General features: G+C 31.0%; 4 protein-coding genes across 4 annotated transcripts in view; 2 read left to right on the top strand and 2 right to left on the bottom strand.

Moving 5' to 3' along the window:
* Positions 1-7,472, bottom strand: part of LOC124366989 (nucleolar protein 6) — a 28,406-nt gene extending 20,934 nt beyond the window's left edge. Inside the window, exons 1-3 of the mRNA XM_046823636.1 lie at positions 7,273-7,472; positions 3,235-3,375; positions 1,449-1,742 (exon numbers count right to left, since the gene is read on the bottom strand). Of these exons, the coding sequence (XP_046679592.1) occupies positions 1,449-1,742; positions 3,235-3,375; positions 7,273-7,317 (480 nt within the window). The 5' untranslated portion in view covers positions 7,318-7,472. The remainder of the gene's footprint in view (positions 1-1,448; positions 1,743-3,234; positions 3,376-7,272) is intronic.
* Positions 1-17,852, top strand: part of LOC124366998 — a 413,006-nt gene that overhangs the window by 102,219 nt on the left and 292,935 nt on the right. The window lies entirely within an intron of this gene.
* LOC124366999 (protein CDV3 homolog) lies at positions 11,923-12,791 on the top strand. Its single transcript, XM_046823657.1, has one exon. It carries the CDS (start codon positions 12,087-12,089, stop codon positions 12,714-12,716), a length of 630 nt encoding a protein of 209 aa, XP_046679613.1. The 5' UTR covers positions 11,923-12,086; the 3' UTR covers positions 12,717-12,791.
* The window catches only part of LOC124366988 (DNA helicase MCM9-like), a 29,171-nt gene continuing 25,324 nt past the window's right edge, over positions 14,006-17,852 (bottom strand). The window contains exon 13 of the mRNA XM_046823634.1: positions 14,006-16,902. Within this exon, the coding sequence (XP_046679590.1) occupies positions 15,125-16,902 (1,778 nt within the window). The 3' untranslated portion in view covers positions 14,006-15,124. The remainder of the gene's footprint in view (positions 16,903-17,852) is intronic.

The raw sequence follows: 17,852 nt of genomic DNA, 5'->3' as shown, positions 1-17,852 counted from the left end.
TAATGAAGACATAAAAAAAACAAAGTGGGGATCAGCAATCTACAATAAATTACATGTAACATAATTTGACTTAAATATAATATAAATGTGTATAAAAAAGCATATTGGGAGACAGCTAGAACTCTTCTCCAAATAATTTAAGCACTTTCATTGAAGAAATCAATTGTACAGCAGAAACTGTTACTGTATATGTTACTTGTAATAAAACCATTAATAGTATTTAATTGTTGAAAAAGTTTTGATGTTTTAAAATTCTACCTAAAAATGTTATTGCATACTCAATAATAAAATCAAAACTGCCTACATATTACTACTGTGATTTTAAATTTCTCTCCAGCGAAATCACAATATACAGTTATTTTGGCTTTTTATTGATTTTTGTCCCTCACTACACCTCTAGACAAATTAATTGTTCTTTACATCTTTTCATAATTTATTTTGTTTTACAGTGCCACAGAAACCAATTTTTAAAGGTCTCTGATTTCTCCCTGATATTTGACTAATTTCAAGTATTTTTTTCTCATCTGAAATCTGCACCGTTGTAGAACCAAGCTGGAAATTCTTACCTGCAAGGGATATGCGGAAAAACTGAGGGAGCATCTGAAACCTATAAAGTGTTTGTAGTTTTTTTTTATGTCACAGCTGTTATTTTTAGTCAAATATGCCTAGTATAATGTTTAGAATGTTTTTAAGTGTTCACGTCTGCTGTTAGTAATAATGACAGTAAAATATAAATCAAACAAAAGTGTATTGCTGATGTTATTGTTCAAAGCTAAATATTGTCTATTTGGTGTTCAAATGGCATAAAGTTCTGCGAATGTTTACTTAGGGTATATGAAAATTTAATTTACACCAGATATGAATATTACAGTTTTAGATACCTAAAATCACTATTAAAGAATAAAGAAATTCTTTTAATAATACATAGATTATAGATAGTATATACTTCATGTAGGCATATTAAATAATTACTTTAAAACACAGATATTATAATCTCAATAAATATTCCTATGACTCATGATTTAATTAATTTTGTCCAATCAATACGGTGTTTGTCTGAATTCACACTGAACAATGTGAATGTTATAATATTCCCAACAAAAATAAGAAATCCTCTTTCCTTTGAAATTTAATCATGTGTCATGCACCTTAAATTAAAACAAAATTTAAAATAAAAATATAGTTTTTTAGTTTATTCTTTATTACATTGATGCCTAACTAGCATAGATCATCTAAGTTCCAATAATTTCTGTATACAAAGTTATTGTTTTCGTTCTAAACTTTACAAATGCTCACAATTTTTAGATAAACAACCAAGTCTATTACTGTTATGCTTGCAAAATTATTAATCTGGAATATTTAACACTGAAATAGTTTCAAGTATTTATGCTAAATGAACACACATAATCTAGACATTCAATCATAAGCATAAATGACAAAATACTCACTGGTTTTTGAGTGGATTCATCAATATTCAAGAGAAGTTCTCTCAATTTTTCAATCCAAGGTTTTACTTGTTTCCGTACTGCCTTATTCGGCCTTACTTCTTTTATCATTTCTTCTATTTGCATTCGAAACAAATTTGAATGAAATAAATTTTCTGTTTCTCGCAGGCGAATCATTTCTTCTGCCGTTGGGGGTTTCATGTTCGCTGTAGAAAGTTTTTTCTTCTTTCTCTTCTTCTTGGGTGGTTCATGTTCCCCAGTCAGCTCGTCTTCAACGTCCTCTTCTTCATCTGTATCCTAGGAAATATACAAACTTTGTATGTAATTTTTTTGTATTATATTATTTTTGAAACAATTGATGGTGGAACTAGTTTTGTTTAAAAAATTTAGAGCAAGATTCACCATTGATATCCGAGTTTTCTATAACTATCATGAGTGGGTGTGATGTCAAACTATGATACAAACAAAGAATATCTTTTTAACAATTTGAAACTCAACTAGACGTTGTTGAAAGTGTTTAGTTCATCCTCATTGGAGCATACGCGCTGTCGTCCTATCGCTTGGCTAAATGTGATGGATCTTTTAGTGTTGTTTGGGTGGTAATTATTAAAAAGAAGGTATTGTAGGTAGTTTATTGGTTTAAAATGAACTCCAGTCTGCAGTAGGCCATTTTCCAGTTTAAAAGTGACGCCTAGAAACAATATGTCTGTGTGTGAGTTAACCGCAGGAAGCCTGCTAGGTTTACAAGGAAAGTCATTGATGGTTCTTTGGTGGGGCATTTGTCCAGAAAATATTGCAATGCTGTGAGACCAATGGATGTGTGGAATATTTATATAAAGAGAAGTGACATCTATGGTTACAAGAATTGTGTTGGGGGCTAATGAGAATGATATGGTGCTTAGGCGTTCCAGGAAATAGTTAGTGGTCCTTGACATACAAAGGCAGTTCAGAGACTTAATTTTAATTGGGAATCTAGGTATGATGAAATTCGTTCAGCTACAGAGTTACAACTTGTAACTATATGTCTTCCAGGAGGGGGGACTAGGTTCTTGTGAATTTTTGGTAAGATGTAAAACTGTGGTGTAATTGGGTTGGGGTTGGTCAGGAGTTTCAGGTTTTCAGTTGGCGACACTGCTTCTCACAATGACTCTGCAACCCAAAGTGAATAGATAACTAGAATGTTCTCTACTGATTGAGAAAGATTCCAGTGCAACCGAAAATGTCTATGTGTAAAAAATATGTATTCCTTTATTTGTTCTTTCAATCAGATGATCTGTTTTCTAGGTGTCTGCTGATTTTCCTATCAACTAGTAACTTATCTACCATTTGTTATTACGCGGTATGAGTAGGTTTAGATTAGGCTTTCATAAATATGTTAATAGTAGTACCAAAGTTTTAAAGATAACATTTACCAGCACTAACATGAACTGAGCTGGAATTTAGGTACCCAAGGTGCCATCAAAGCTCGCACTGATGGCCAGGGGCATTTCCAATCAGTACTTTCAGGACCTCATCATGTCCCAGATCATCCAACATTTCTGATGTCAAATAACGTTGGACAATCTGGCATGTGTTTTGAGGTCAGGAAAGTACCTATAGGAAATGTCCCCGACCATCAAGTACAGGTTTCGGTTGGGCCTTCGATACCACCCGCATTTCTGGCGAAAAAGAATAACATCTCTCAAAAACGGTACGGTAATGGGCTTTGTTAAATTAAATACACTGTGCTGAATCGTAGAATTGAAACAGAAAAGTTTACACTACTATAACCAATAGAATTAATACTTACAAACTCCAACTGGCGTTTATTTGCAACAGATTCATTGATCGCATCTGTAAATGCATTATCACTTGTTATCGATTCCTCATCTGACTCTGAAAATTCGTCATTTTCTTCTTCTTCTGAAGCAGAATCTTCAGTGGTCATTTTCTGAAAACAAAACGTGTAATATAGATTTTTCTTGCTCGAAAAAAGTACCTTAATTATTACAGATATATATTAGATAAGTGCTACTAAATATTTAATTTAGCTTAAAATATAAGATAATTTTATACTTGTTTAAAGAATTTATTCTATATTATATAAATGTATTGTCTTGTGGAATATTACATTACAAAAACTATGGCTGAAATATTTCAACATTATAATTATATGTGTGCTTTGTGAGTAATGTATTCACACAGTATGAATCTAAACACTTAGAAGATAAGACAAACAATTGGAATTGCAATAAACATGTTAAAATATATAAGATATGTGATAATATAAAATTAAACCATGCTGTTCAATTAAGTTTTCCAAGTATATTCAGTTTGTTATTTAGTTACTTGTGCGGACAAGTGTGTATATCAAAGGAAAAAGCATGTGAAATAAATTGCTTTTTATCACAGAACTACTGATTTTAGTTTTGGAAGTTGAATTATATCAAAACAACCAGTGTTCACATGGGCTATGATGTCAAACCTTGTATAGGATCATCATAAAGGCCAGTAGCCACTACGGGCAGTAGAAGAGATCATTCATTCTTTAAAAAAAATTGTAATGATCAGTGAAAAATTATTCTATCCAAAATTTTGTGAGTAGAAAATGCCAAACATATTACAAGTCACCACTTATGTATGACCAGCATAATACATCAGGTATATGCCTATACATTCTATAACAACATTTTTTAAAGCTTCCTTTGTAAACGTAAGAAACTGTAACATTTCATAAATCATGAACCCTTTATTTATAATAAATTATTAAACAAGTTACCCAGTAGAAATACATTTTTAATTTATTGGCTATGACTAACGAAACCTACCATTCAGGGGACTGGAAACTTTTCACTTATGTCTGTACCAATTCTGTACAATCTTGCACAGAATAATTCAAGAACAAATTGTGAGATAAACTTAGAATTTTGCATTAGGCCTAAGCTTCATTTCTAAATAGGCATAATTGAGTTCAATGATGGTGCATATCATCAGTAGTATGATATTTGGCTGAGGGCTAGTGTTGACCATCACTATGATTACTAGGGTGACCATTTTGAGACCAATTGAGCTATTTACTATAAATTTTACACAAACATGCACTTCTACATAAGCAAGAATGAGTTTGATGACTGTTAACTTAATATTAATGCTCGGATTTGAACTTATGTGGTCTCACTGCCAAATAAGTAACTACACTAGTATTTCTCTATTTCCATAATATACCAGACTTTCTTTTTTAATCCAAGTGTCAGTGCCACTGTAGCTACTACAGTTTATTCTATCAATTAAAAAAAACTAGTGAATTTGGTGGAACCGAACCTGGAAAGGAGTTTATATTCTTTTTATATTATAGACCTACTTCAGACTGATCAGTATTTTTGCTTTGCAAATTCATTTCGAGAATTCATTTACATCTCAGTCATTTCAAGAGCAAACAGTCAAATACTAGCATTTCAATATGAGAAGAAATGAAAGTGTTGATGCAAAATCCAGTCTAGACGAGATGAGAGGACACTTTGTTTTTCACAGAGAGCATTCTGTGTCTTTAACTGCTGCAGCGTTTTAGCTTTCAAAGGGTTAAACCTTTGCACTTGTTAGGCCTTTAAGTGTGGCCCACACTCTCACTCAACTGAGGTGGAATTACAGGTATTTAATTCCACCTCAGTTGAGCGAGAGTATAGGCCACACTTAATGGCCTAACAAGTGCAAAGTATTAGCTGGTGGAAATGTTGGAGCAGTTAGACGCTCTTTTCTACAGTTTGGACTAAAGTGGTTTTTCACTGCAGTTTATAGTGATCCATATAAATTCAAATTCTTTATTGCCAGAACATCTTTACAATGTATAGCAGTGTCAGAAACAAATTCAGCATGAACTATCATCTATGATATACATTGCCTAGGTCTAGTAACAAGTGTCTATCCAATAAAGACGCATAGCAACAGTTTTTCATTTTTTTACTGTTCCCTGACACAGAATTTGGCTATATAGTAACTTGCTGAGATTGTAGTACAATAAACACCCAGCACTAAGCACCCACTTTCGTTCAAGCGATGAGGCTAGGAATGAAAATATTATAATAATTACACTACAGGATGTTATTACGCAATATACGTAGGTTTAGGTTAGGTTAACGTAAATGTGTTACTAGGGGTAGACTTTAATAAGCGGCCTACATTCGTTACTCGATTGCTACTTATCAAATGGTTCCATTGATTTTATCCAAAGGAATAATTCGATATTACAATTTATTTAACTTAGCATATGATTTCAACTTATTAGTCATAGTAATTTTAATGTAAACAATAAACAGCAAGAAGTAACGGGTAGGGTATGATAAGCGGACCCGGTTTTTTATATCGAAGAATGTAATCATCGATACCTAATATTCACATCTCAAATCCTACACTATCAATCGATATAAAAGTATCCATAGTCCTCAATAACAATCATATGTTTTAAATTAAAATATGAATTTCATATTTACAGTGATCAAACAAATTATTATAAAAAAAATTAGGAAAACTGAAGACAACCATATTTGCTCCTCTCACAGTTACAGTTGTTTCTTTCCCACAAATTTCACATAATGGGTTTTTCGGTACGAGTCCAACATGTTGAAGTCACAAAAACATGTCTTATCATCTTTCAAAGCAATGCCGTTTAGTTTTCTAAAATTGACTGTCATTTTTATAATAAAATGTTACTTATAAATAATTGAAATATTATTACGAGTATTATTTGAAAGTGTTTACAGCTGTTGGTGTAGATTATTTAAGTTAATGGTTCAAAATAATTAATCAGTATTGATTGGTTATATCGATGGTTGTGATTAAGTATATTCGATATAAAAAACCGGGTCCGCTTATCGTACCCTACCCGAAGTAACTAATATTTCGAAACTTCAAAAATAGTGATGAATATGAGGAATATGTGAGATATTTCTCACAAGTGACTGTTTAAGTGGCTTCAACATGTGGATTTGGCTCCTGGTAACCCAGAGGGAGAATTCTTCCTTTTATTTCACAAAAGCAGTTACTCATTGATATCAAGCTGGGCAAGTTGTAGTATTGTAAGGTTTCTTTGATATCTAAGTCTAAGCCATAGTTGGTTTTGTTGTTTTCAAATGTTATTATTAAATTTATGTTTTTAAAATTACAATATACAAGATTCTTCTTGTTATGGTTATTTATAACTCTTATTATATTTGATTTTCACATATCGAAGTTGGATAGTATATCAAATTGTTCAATAATAGCAATCGAATAATGAGTGTAGACGCTTATTAGTCTCCCGTTTACTAGAAGCACTAAAGTTAAAGATAACCTACACAAGCAATCACTTAATCAATTTAAATTTGGGTACTATCTCAAGGGATGTTCTTTTTTAGCCAGAAGTGTGGGTGGCAGGCCCACCAAAGACCACACCGATGGCTAGGGACATTTCCGACTGGTACTGGTACTGGTACTCATTCATACACATGATTTAACTTTGAATTGATTTGGAACAATAATGTAGAACTGAATTATGTTATAGACTTTTAAGATTGCATTATAGTAAAGCTATATTTTGATATGTAAAAGATATGTACATTTTTATAATCTAAACTGCATATAACTTTTATCTACACTAAGTTTGAGCAGCATAGTACTTACAATTACTTTATAGGGTAGTCTAACAGCATTTAAATCGTTCTAATCCGTATTTGATACCTTTCGAGTGTTGGTTGCTTATCGTATAGCAGCCTTTGGAGTTTCAGTATTAGAATATATTATCTCAAATGGAGCTGGGTAAAAGAACAGGCCTATTATAAACACCTAACCTAAATTAGCAAACTGATTTACTTACTTTATTTGGCGATTTCTCACCAATTGGAGTCATTTTTGGAACCATTTTGGTAAACAAACCAAAAACTTCCGTGTATAAAGATTATTTAATTAAAACTTGGTTTCAGATCTAAAACCTTCATTCCTCAGGAAAACACACGTGTATACAACACAATACCGCAGAGCAGACCGCCTTCATTCACTCATATGTGCAGACTATTGACTGACTGTTCACTGTTCAGTGCTCACAATTGTAGTGGCAGTGTCAGTGTTTTTTTTTCACAACATTTGATTTAGTAAATATTATTTTGTACATAATATGTATAATATTATTATTATAATATTATCTGTTCTAGTCTCAGTATGCGTTAAATACGAATGTTAAGAATGTAATCGCTTTTCCTGGAAGTTCTTTCAGTATTCTTTCCAGTAATAGAGTGATAGTCTGGAGACTTATGAGGAATGATATTGTGATCTAAAACGGAGCGAACAAAGGCGTAATTTGATTTGAAAACATTGGTTAAATATTCTGCAAATGCCTCAGACTTTTCAATGTTACTTTTCACCCAGTTTCCATCCGTTATCTTAGGCTGCTTAATTCTTTTAGTTACTTTCCATAACGAATAGTCTGTATAGCTTCGATTGCTAAGAGAGACTGGGTATACTCTTCAAACCACTGGTTTTTAATATTAAACAATAACCTTTTCAGATTTTGAGATGTTGAAGTTTGCCTTATCATTTGGATTTCTACTTGTTGCCATATACATCTTAATTATCTTTTCTCCGCAGTTTGTTTCTTGATGTAACTAGGGTAATATAATTCAATCTTATCAATTTTTATAGAACGGTGTAAGGGTATAGCCTCTTTGGCAGAACATTACAAACAATCAATACTGTTGTCTGTTGCATTTTCTAAATCCTCAACGCTTTTCAACGAAATGTTCTAATTAAAATTTTCATTTAATGAATCACGAAATCGAACCTACTTGAAATTTGTTATGTAACATTTGACTTGACTTTTTTAATACATCTGTGCTTAAATTAAGTATAATTGGCGAATGATCAGAAGACGGATCAAGGCAGGATTTGACATCTGTGTAGTTTTGATTAATACCTGTTGTAACAAAAATTTAACAAAACTGGAATTTTTCAAATATCAGTTGACCAGTATGTAGGTTCACCCGTAGAAAGACGATAGTAATGATTATCATTTAGAACCTTTGATAGTTGTCTTCTAGGGAGTGGCCGAGAACCCCATTCTTTGTGTTTCGCGTTATAATCACCTCCTGCTATACATTTATTTCCCAATGTAGTGAAAAACTGTTCAAATTATGAGGTTATAACATGACTGGGGGGGGACAATAAATTGTTTAAAATGTAATAGAACAATCTTCAAGAACAATGCTGGAAGCTTGAAGGTGATTCTCTCTAAAGCTATATAGTTCATAATGTTTAATGATGTCTTCCACTAAAATGGCACTACTCCCATAGGCCGTGTTGTCAGGATGATTGGTATAGTATAATGTATAGTTAGGAATTTTAAAATAACTTCTGTCTGTAAAATGAGTTTCTGAAATAAGTTAGACGTCCAAGTTGTGTTGGGTGATGAATAACTAGACTTCTTGTATATGCTGAGTCAAACCGTTGGCATACCATAAAGCGATTATGAGAAGAATATTCATTTTAGACGAGAAACAACAGTAGTCAGCAGATTAAGTAACATACTAATCTGTTCTGCTTGTTTAGATAAAATATTTTCAAATCGTTCAAAAGTTTTTTAAATTATGTTAGACAAACTTTCAGATTCATCTATGTGTCCGTTAGATTCTTGTTCCCTAGAAGGAAAACCGTCAGTTCTTTGATTATTCTATACAGCTTGAGCGAAGGTTACCCGTTTAGTAACTAAACTATTTTGAGAGGACTGGTTTTGTTTAACATTAGTTGGGTTGTTTCGTCTAGAATGATCCGTGTTGATTTCAAAAGTCTTCTTTCTAAGCGGAGGGAATTGTTTGTTTTGTATTTCTCTATATACAGGACAACCTTTGTAGTTAGCCGGATGCTCACTAGAGCACAAAATGCAAGAAAGGGTTGAAGGCTTATTGCAAACCTTTGTATCATGATCCTGGGAAAATTTAACACAACGAAATGTATTTTGACAATATAATTTAGTATGTCCATAACGTTGGCAACGTTTACATTAGACAACTTCCTTCTTTTTATTAGGTGGTTTAAATAAAAATTTAGTGTTTAGGAAATACTGAGTTTGAAATATTTCTTTATTACGATCACGAGGCTCCAAATCAATAAAAACAGAGATTTATTTCCTTGTGATTCTATTTCTTACATTATCTGATTTCTTACTCTGTGGCTGTTTATTGTTTTATTGCTATTTTTAGGTTTTCAATAGAAATAGAGTAATGCATATTCTTCAGCACAACCCTATACGATCGATCATGCTTTAACTGGTAAGTAATACATTTCTGGAAACTGACGTTCAAGTCCGTGAGTCCTTTGACTATTTTCCGGTAAGCGTCAGAAGAAGATGGAAAAAGTTAAATTCTGTCTTGATTAAGATACTTGTACGACTATCAAGTTTTACTTACCATTGACTCCAGGGATTTGATCATCGGCGAAACAGAATCTCTTTACTAGGTTGTTAGTGACGATATCTTCATCCATCGAATTTTTTTTGTTAGAGGATAGTAATTCATAGCTATTACTGAGTTGAGTAGTGTCATCATTTCTTTGTCCAGTAACTTTACTTGAACAATGTCGCTTGAGTCCATGGTCTGGCAAAAGAGTAATATTTATTTTAGTGTTTTTTGACTTAACTGTTTGCCAATTATGTAATTCGTTATCAGAAATGTAACTATCCAATGATTTGTACTGATTTAATTCCAATGCGTTAGAATTCTTCCTAAATGAGGAAATGTAATTACGATCATGCTCATGAGTGTTCTGTTCCATAATGGAAGAAAGATGAACAAACAAGTCCTTAACCTAAAAGAATAAACAAAATGTGTCAAACCAAGGAATGTACACAATCTAAACTAAACTAAACATCTTGCTTTAACAAATCAAAACGCAAATATATACAGCATAAATGAAATAAAACAAGTAATTACATGATTTTTCCCAGAGAAAAATGAACGCGAATGTGTTGCTACTCTCGTAACAATCGACTATAACTAACATAGTGTTAGCGTGCGCCATCGTCCTGTACACAGTGGGGCATGCGCAAGCGCAGTAGGAAGGGATGACACCTACGACCGATGTTTTTGAAACATCGGCGTTTTGATTTCGATGCTCCATATTTTTACATTGATGGTTGTGAACCGATTGATTTAGGAAAACGTATTATCCATGTTTTTTGTATTAAACTCAGAAAACTTGATTTTATTAATTAATTTCTTTAACCAAATTTGAATGATTTCAACTTTTTCAGTTAAATTAAAATATCACAGTAGACCAAACTACAAATACATGAATTTTGCCTAACTCGTTAATTGTTGCCTTCAAATGTATGTATAAAAATATACTGTTGTTATTAGAGTGAACCTGTACTTTATTTAAACGCTACTACAATTTTTGTTTTTCCAAATAATCTGGTTGAAAAATTTTAACACAATTCTCTTCAGTTTTGGATGACAATGCATCCACCCAGGTCACAAATTGAAAAGAACTATATTGCATTGTAACAGTTTCCACACACATACCACCAGAACGTTTATTTTTTATTTTTGAAGGTGGATCTTACACTCATACAGCCTAGGAATAGACTGTAAGGAAACTTTAGGAAGACCTTTTGTTCTTCATGATAGCCTATATATATATATATATATATATATATATATATATATATATATATATATATATATAGACTTTGTCCGCAAAAAATGTCTTATATAAAAGTAACAAAGTTTTTGTTAATGATTTTTAATACATTTCTTGTATAGTAGTATTTGGCTGTAATGAATATTTGAGAAAAAGTTTAATAACAGGGGTTAAATGAAAGGTTAATATATATATATATATATATATATATATATATATATATATATATATATATATATATAAATGAGTAGTTCTTTACTAGCATAATTTTGCTATGCCAAATATGCTAAACGCACACGTATAGACACACGCAATACACAACGCGCGCGCGCGCACACACACACACGCACACGCGCGAGAACAAAGAAGCAGGGAAAAGGACCCACCTGAAGGAGTAGACAAGAGCCTTTAAATAGCTAGTCCGCCCTCGTGAAGTCATGCCTGACGGCAGCCCCATGAGGGTGTTTGGACGAAAAAGAATTCCCTTTGGTGGTGGTTTTAGTGGGTATGTACTCCTTAGGAGAAAGATCCTACACTCTACGAAGTGACTTTCCCTACCCCAGGTAGTATATCAAAGATTTTCCCACCTATTTGGCTTTGCAAAAAAAGAAGAAAGCTATAAATATTAATATAAAATAGGTATTTTCTCTGAAAACCAAAATTCAAATTTTTATCATCGCATTCAGTTATTCTTCGAGCATGAGAAATACAAGTAAAAGTCACCTCAGCAGTCTATATTTTAATTTTTTATATTGCCAACACTCCCGAAAAAAAACAGTTTAAATTTGAACTTTTGTTTTGTGCATTTGAGATGATTCATCTGCTAAACAAACATTCAATCAGCTGGCAATGGTACAAGTGTCCAGTCAAAATTGTTTACTTTATTTCCATAATAATTCCAAGCTGTACATTGGTTGTGTGTATTATATTTATCAGTTTTTGAACAATTGGGAGCAAATTATTTATTGTAGAGAGAAATTTACTTTAAAATCTAACTAAAGAATGACCGATCTGAACGACTTCTTCGCTAGAAAAGACAAGAAAAAATCTAAAGGTTTGAGATTTGCTACAGTAAACGAAATTGACAAAAAACTACAAGAAACTGATAAGAAAAGAGAAAAATTACAAAACAAGAACCAAGACAGTGAGTGGAAAGAATTTGAGGACAAAAAGAAAGACTACACCGGCCTCAAGATTCAAAACACAACGTTGAGTGAGCAAGTGGAAGAGATAGAAGGTGACGTCAATGTTTTGGAAGAAACTCCATGTCCTTGGAAGATAACTGCACCACTACAAGACACCCATTTTGGGAAACCAGAGGAAATTCAAAATAAAGAAAAAGAATCAGTTCATAACAGTCCAGAGAAATATGTACCTCCTCATTTGCGAAACAAGCATTTACCAGGTACTACCAAGAGACAAAGACCAAGAACAGCTCAAGGTTTGGGTAAGGAAGCGATATTCCCGTCACTACAAGCAGCATCATCAGTTGAGGGTAGTAACCAGTGGGTGTGGGAACAGATGAGGCTAGGAGAAATTGTAAATAGAGAACCTCATTACGTCTACAATAATCCAAATAGAAATCACCCAATGGCCAATAAATTTAAAGCATTACGTGATCATGTTGAATAAGTTAACCTACAAACATTGTGTAGTACCATCATCATAGATTGCTGCCCCATTTACAGTACATATTTTATTGTTTTACTTATTTTTACTTATTTGTATTTTTATATTTTTATTTCTTTACTAAAAACAAAGAAATTGTCTTACATGAAAACATTATTAATGCACCGAACAAAAAGTATATTATTTTCTATGCAAGTACACAATGCTTTAATAAGGAAATATATTTTCTTTTTATTTCTTAATGCTAATTTTGATTCTGCAATTCTTGATCATACTATGAGTAATTCATCAAACTGGTCTTAAAACTTGCATACAATTATAGCATACAGGTTTTATACACAATACATAATTTTTGTTTAAATATCAATGTGAATATTTAATTATTTTTTATAGTTTTATAGAAATACAAATCAAATTTATGAATTCTGTTTTGAACTTATACAGTGTACATAATTAAATTTAAATGTACTAAGAGTTTATGTCCAACCTTTCCAGACTTTAATCAAAGTAAGGCTAACATGTGATATTTTAACCAACTTGAATAAATATATATTACAAAAAATAATAAAAAGTTTAACAAAATCGCCTATTGCAAAATAAATCACTCCTTCCATAATCTAAATAAAAATTTAATAAATTAAGTTAAAATTAGTACAATTAAAAATTTCAATCCCTTTAAAAAGAAAACAAATGCTAGAAAATGAATTACATTAATATATTTTTCTTTTGAAAATAAAATTGGTGTAAATGCTTTAAATCACTTTAACACTAAAACCTGTATATGTTCTTATGTATACCATATTATAATAAACAATTTAGAGCGATAATTAATATTAATTTCACTTATATAAAGTATATGCATAAATTACAAGTTCAAAAAATTATTTTCATCCAGAGTATTATGTTCTAAAATATGCAAAGTCTAGCAACCATACCTTTACTTTTTTATATGATATCTTTAATATAATATAAAACCGGCAAATAAATATATGAACTATTTATAATATTTTCTTGTACCCTCCTGTAGGTTCCAAACCTGCAGTATAAAAATAAATGTATAGGATCACAAAATTTCTTTTTAGAGGGCCTTATACTAACTTAAAATTTAACAACTTAACTCCTGAAATCTAGGTCATGTTCGTATGAAGAAATCCACAATTGAACAATATGAGAAACACTTTCTTCAACAATCTTATGTAAAAGAGGTTAACAAGTCAAGGCCAGAAGTACAGAGAAAAATGTTATAAAAAATAATTAACATTTATTTTTATAAATTAACAAAACACATACACAGCAGCATTGATTAAATGTATAATGAAAAAATTAAAACAATACAGTTTAATAGAGTTAATGAATTTTTAACAATTAATACCAACAAAAATATGTAATAAACTCGAACACAATTTAAACATACAGTGATCCTTGATAATAATCCAAAATAATAATAAAACTTATAGGTAGCTTATTTTTACACTTTATAATATACACTTCACGGTTATGTACAAATTATCGACAATATTATAATTTAAATCTAAAATAATATTAATTGTGAACTTTTATTATTGTTGAATATGCTTATATTAAAATTAGTACATTTAATATTAATACAGAGACAACTAATAAAATTATAAGTATATATTGTCCTGTATATTGACTAACCAATGTTATGACAACCAAAATTACAATAAAAAAGGAGTATTCTAGAATAGCCTACATCATGTCAAAGTAGTTCAAAAAATTATTTCAGGTATAATTTTTTATATCAACAATTAATTATTGGCTAAGGAGAAAAACAAAGAAGTATTTTGAGTTTCAAAAAGGGGTTTGGTCCCATCAAGTGTGGACGTTTTCTCTCTATTGTACTCATTACGGATTGTGTAAATCTTAAAATAATTAATGCTATGCTAAAAGAAAAAATATAATAAAATAAAATCAAAATATTTATTTTTAGAGTAAATTAAGTGTAAATGTTGATTAATTAACACAAGGTATCACACATATTGCTCAAATATTTAAAAAAAAAATACAAGTTTTAACAGAAATACAGCATTTTCTTGATCTTGTTAATTCAACTACCAGTGGTCCACTAAGCAAAGAAATCTAGCTCCAATAACTTTTCCTCTGATTTTCACTTAGATATATCTTCTGAGCATAATTTTATGCAATTTTAAACAAATATAAGGGTACAAGTAGTATGTACTGAGACTATATATTATTAAACTACATACTTTACAGTCACAACCACTCACCTCTTTACATCATGCACAACAAACATTTACTGCACAGCAAAAGTCCAGTTTTTGCTGAAAATTTCATAAGCTTTCGATGTAAACTGTAGACTTTGTTGAAGAAACTGTCCTATTTAATCTTTTTTCTTCATTTTCCAGACTCAAACTTTTTTCTTTTCCCTATTACAAATCAAAATCAATATCATCCAAATTTTCTTCACCATCAATCAAACTGAAGGGTTGAGAGTAATTACTGAGTGTGGCAGTGGTAGGTTCAGAATCATCTCTAATTGTTGACATAGGTTTTGTAGTTTCTGTTTGAATAGAAGATGATTCTGAACCTAACTTGGATTGAGAACCCTCTTTTGTAATCATAACTGGTTGTGAGTTTACTTCTGAACTCAAAACTGCACTTGCTACTGCATGGCTATTAATGCCAGTATCAGAATCCGCATCTTCTACACACTGTCTACTAACTTCTAAATCACAATATGAACTAATATTAAATTCTTCATCCTCGTTACTATTCTCCAGGGTTTCCTGCTCATCCTTTATGTTTAAAAGAGAATCTGGAAGTTTATCAGAGTCTGAAATATTAGATTTTGTTTTTGCTGAAAATTTCATAAGCTTTTGATGTGTTTTTGCATTAACTGTAGGCTTTGTTGAAGAAACTGTCCTATTTAATTTGTTTTCTTCATTTTCCAGACTCAAAATATTATTTAATGAACTATTATTTTTAATACTTCTTGACTTCTTTGCACTTGAAGTAATTTCAGGAAGGAACTCAGTTATATCAGTGCTGTTTACAGTAAAGTTCTTTGAAGTCTCTTTACATGTTTCAAACTCTTCTTCTTCAGTATAGTGTTTAAATTTCTTAACTGGTTGTACAGTTTTAAAATCAAATTTTCTTTTCAAGAACACATCCAGTTTCTCACCAATTCCTTTTTTACTTGCTCCAACTGCACATATTTCCTTAAACGTAGAATCTAGAATACCTTCTTCACACTTTAATGATTTTTTAGTTGTTTCTGTTTTACTTTTATTACTGAATGAAGAATTAGATTTTTTTTGGGTGTCTACTGAACCTTTCTCATTAAGAAATGATTTGCTTTCTTTTGAAATTTCCCTTTCATCTATACTAACTTCAGAATCAGAGTCGATTTTGTCAACACTTTCTTTGTTTTTATTTGCATGATGAAACTTATTTTTAGTTTTTAACTTACCTAGTTTACATTCATTTTTCTTTTCAAACAAATCTTCTATTTCCACCTCCACATCATAACCATTACTTTCAGGGGAAATTACATCAATATTTGACTTTGTAATTGGGTGTCTAATGTTTCTATTCAAACCTTTTCGTGTTTTATCTTTTAATTCTTTACTCCTTTTAGAGCCAACTGGTTCAGAATCTTTTTCTGGCGTAATTGAAATATCAAGGAAGCTTGTATCAAACTTATCAGAATCTTCACTAATATCTAAAGCTTCTTTCTGACATTTCTTTGATATTGTGTCACTTCCTTTTCTTTTCTCTCTTGTTCCTCTTGCCATCTTGCCAGACTTCTTGTCTTTTTTTGCTTGTAAATGTTGAGTGGCTTCATAAGCATTTCTTTCTCTTGCTCTTCTTATACTTGCTAGAACTTCACACAGTTTCTCTGACACTTTTGATGTTGAGGGAAATACCAACTCTTCTATACTTTCTTGATCATTTACATTTGCTGACTCAAACAAAGCCATTTTCTCATTATCATCACTCAATGAAAGAGAAGTTTCCTTGACTTCATTTTGACTTTGACTCAAAAGTACGTTCTCTACAGATGTATTTTTCCTATTTTCATTTTCAAAAGTTTGCTTCTTTAATGGTTGATTGCGTTTATGTTTTAAAATTTTCCGCATCTTTTCAATATTGGCCATTTCCTCTTCCAAAACATCAGACAAGTTCAGTCTCCTCAAAATTAGTTCCGCTGGAGAAAAAAACAATTTTAAATTAATTTTTGTTCTTTGTCTAGTGTTAGAGAATATAACTAAACATTAAAAGTCTGCTTATTGTTAATAATAGCATTTGGAATTTAAATGCTTGATCTGTAGATCAAGATGAAAATTATTAGTAATATTTATCTTAGGACTTTTATAGTATCATTATGAGACTGAAAATATTTTTGGTAAATAGCCACAGGAATAATTTATTTATAGTATAGTCTCACTGACTCAAAATCAATAATTAAGTTAAATTTCTGACAAACTTTTTTTAAATTTCTTGAATTTTCATAAAACTCTATAATAATTTCAACTCCACAATTTGTTTGTAGAATTTGAATTTCAAGAATTAAAAACCTCAATAATTTGAAATTTTACTGATTGATATTATTTTGAGTTCTAATCAACTAACATAAATTTAAGAGCTAAATATGACTCACAACAACAAAAAACTTGCATGATCAAACATGAGGACTCTCATTCCTAGAGTTGCTGTATTGTGCAATCAGTTGCTACCTTACATCAAGGTTCGCAATATATTATACTGAGAAGTCTAAAATTGATATTGATACAGACAATAACAATTAAAGTTTTACTGTTTACTAGGCCTTATAGTATTTAAACTGCTTTAAATGTATTTATCACACATTAATATAGTAGAGTACAATAATAGGCAATACTTACAGTGAATATTTATATTTAGCAAATACAGTATAAAAAATACACAATACAATACAAAGAATAATTTTTACTGTAATTCATACCTACACTTAATAGAACTTTTATTTAGACTAAACAAGCCTAGAGCCAAAATTTTGTTCGCAATTTCCATCTTCAATGGAACCTTGTTAAGTTGAAGTTTTTTAGCTCAAAATGTTTACCAGCCATCATCTTCCAGTTTTGAGTCTGTGAGGCTCTACTGGACATGTAAAATTAA

This window comes from Homalodisca vitripennis, chromosome 7 (genome assembly GCF_021130785.1).
Source record: "Homalodisca vitripennis isolate AUS2020 chromosome 7, UT_GWSS_2.1, whole genome shotgun sequence".
NCBI lineage: Eukaryota > Metazoa > Arthropoda > Insecta > Hemiptera > Cicadellidae > Homalodisca > Homalodisca vitripennis.
This window is presented reverse-complemented; position numbering and strand designations above follow the sequence as displayed.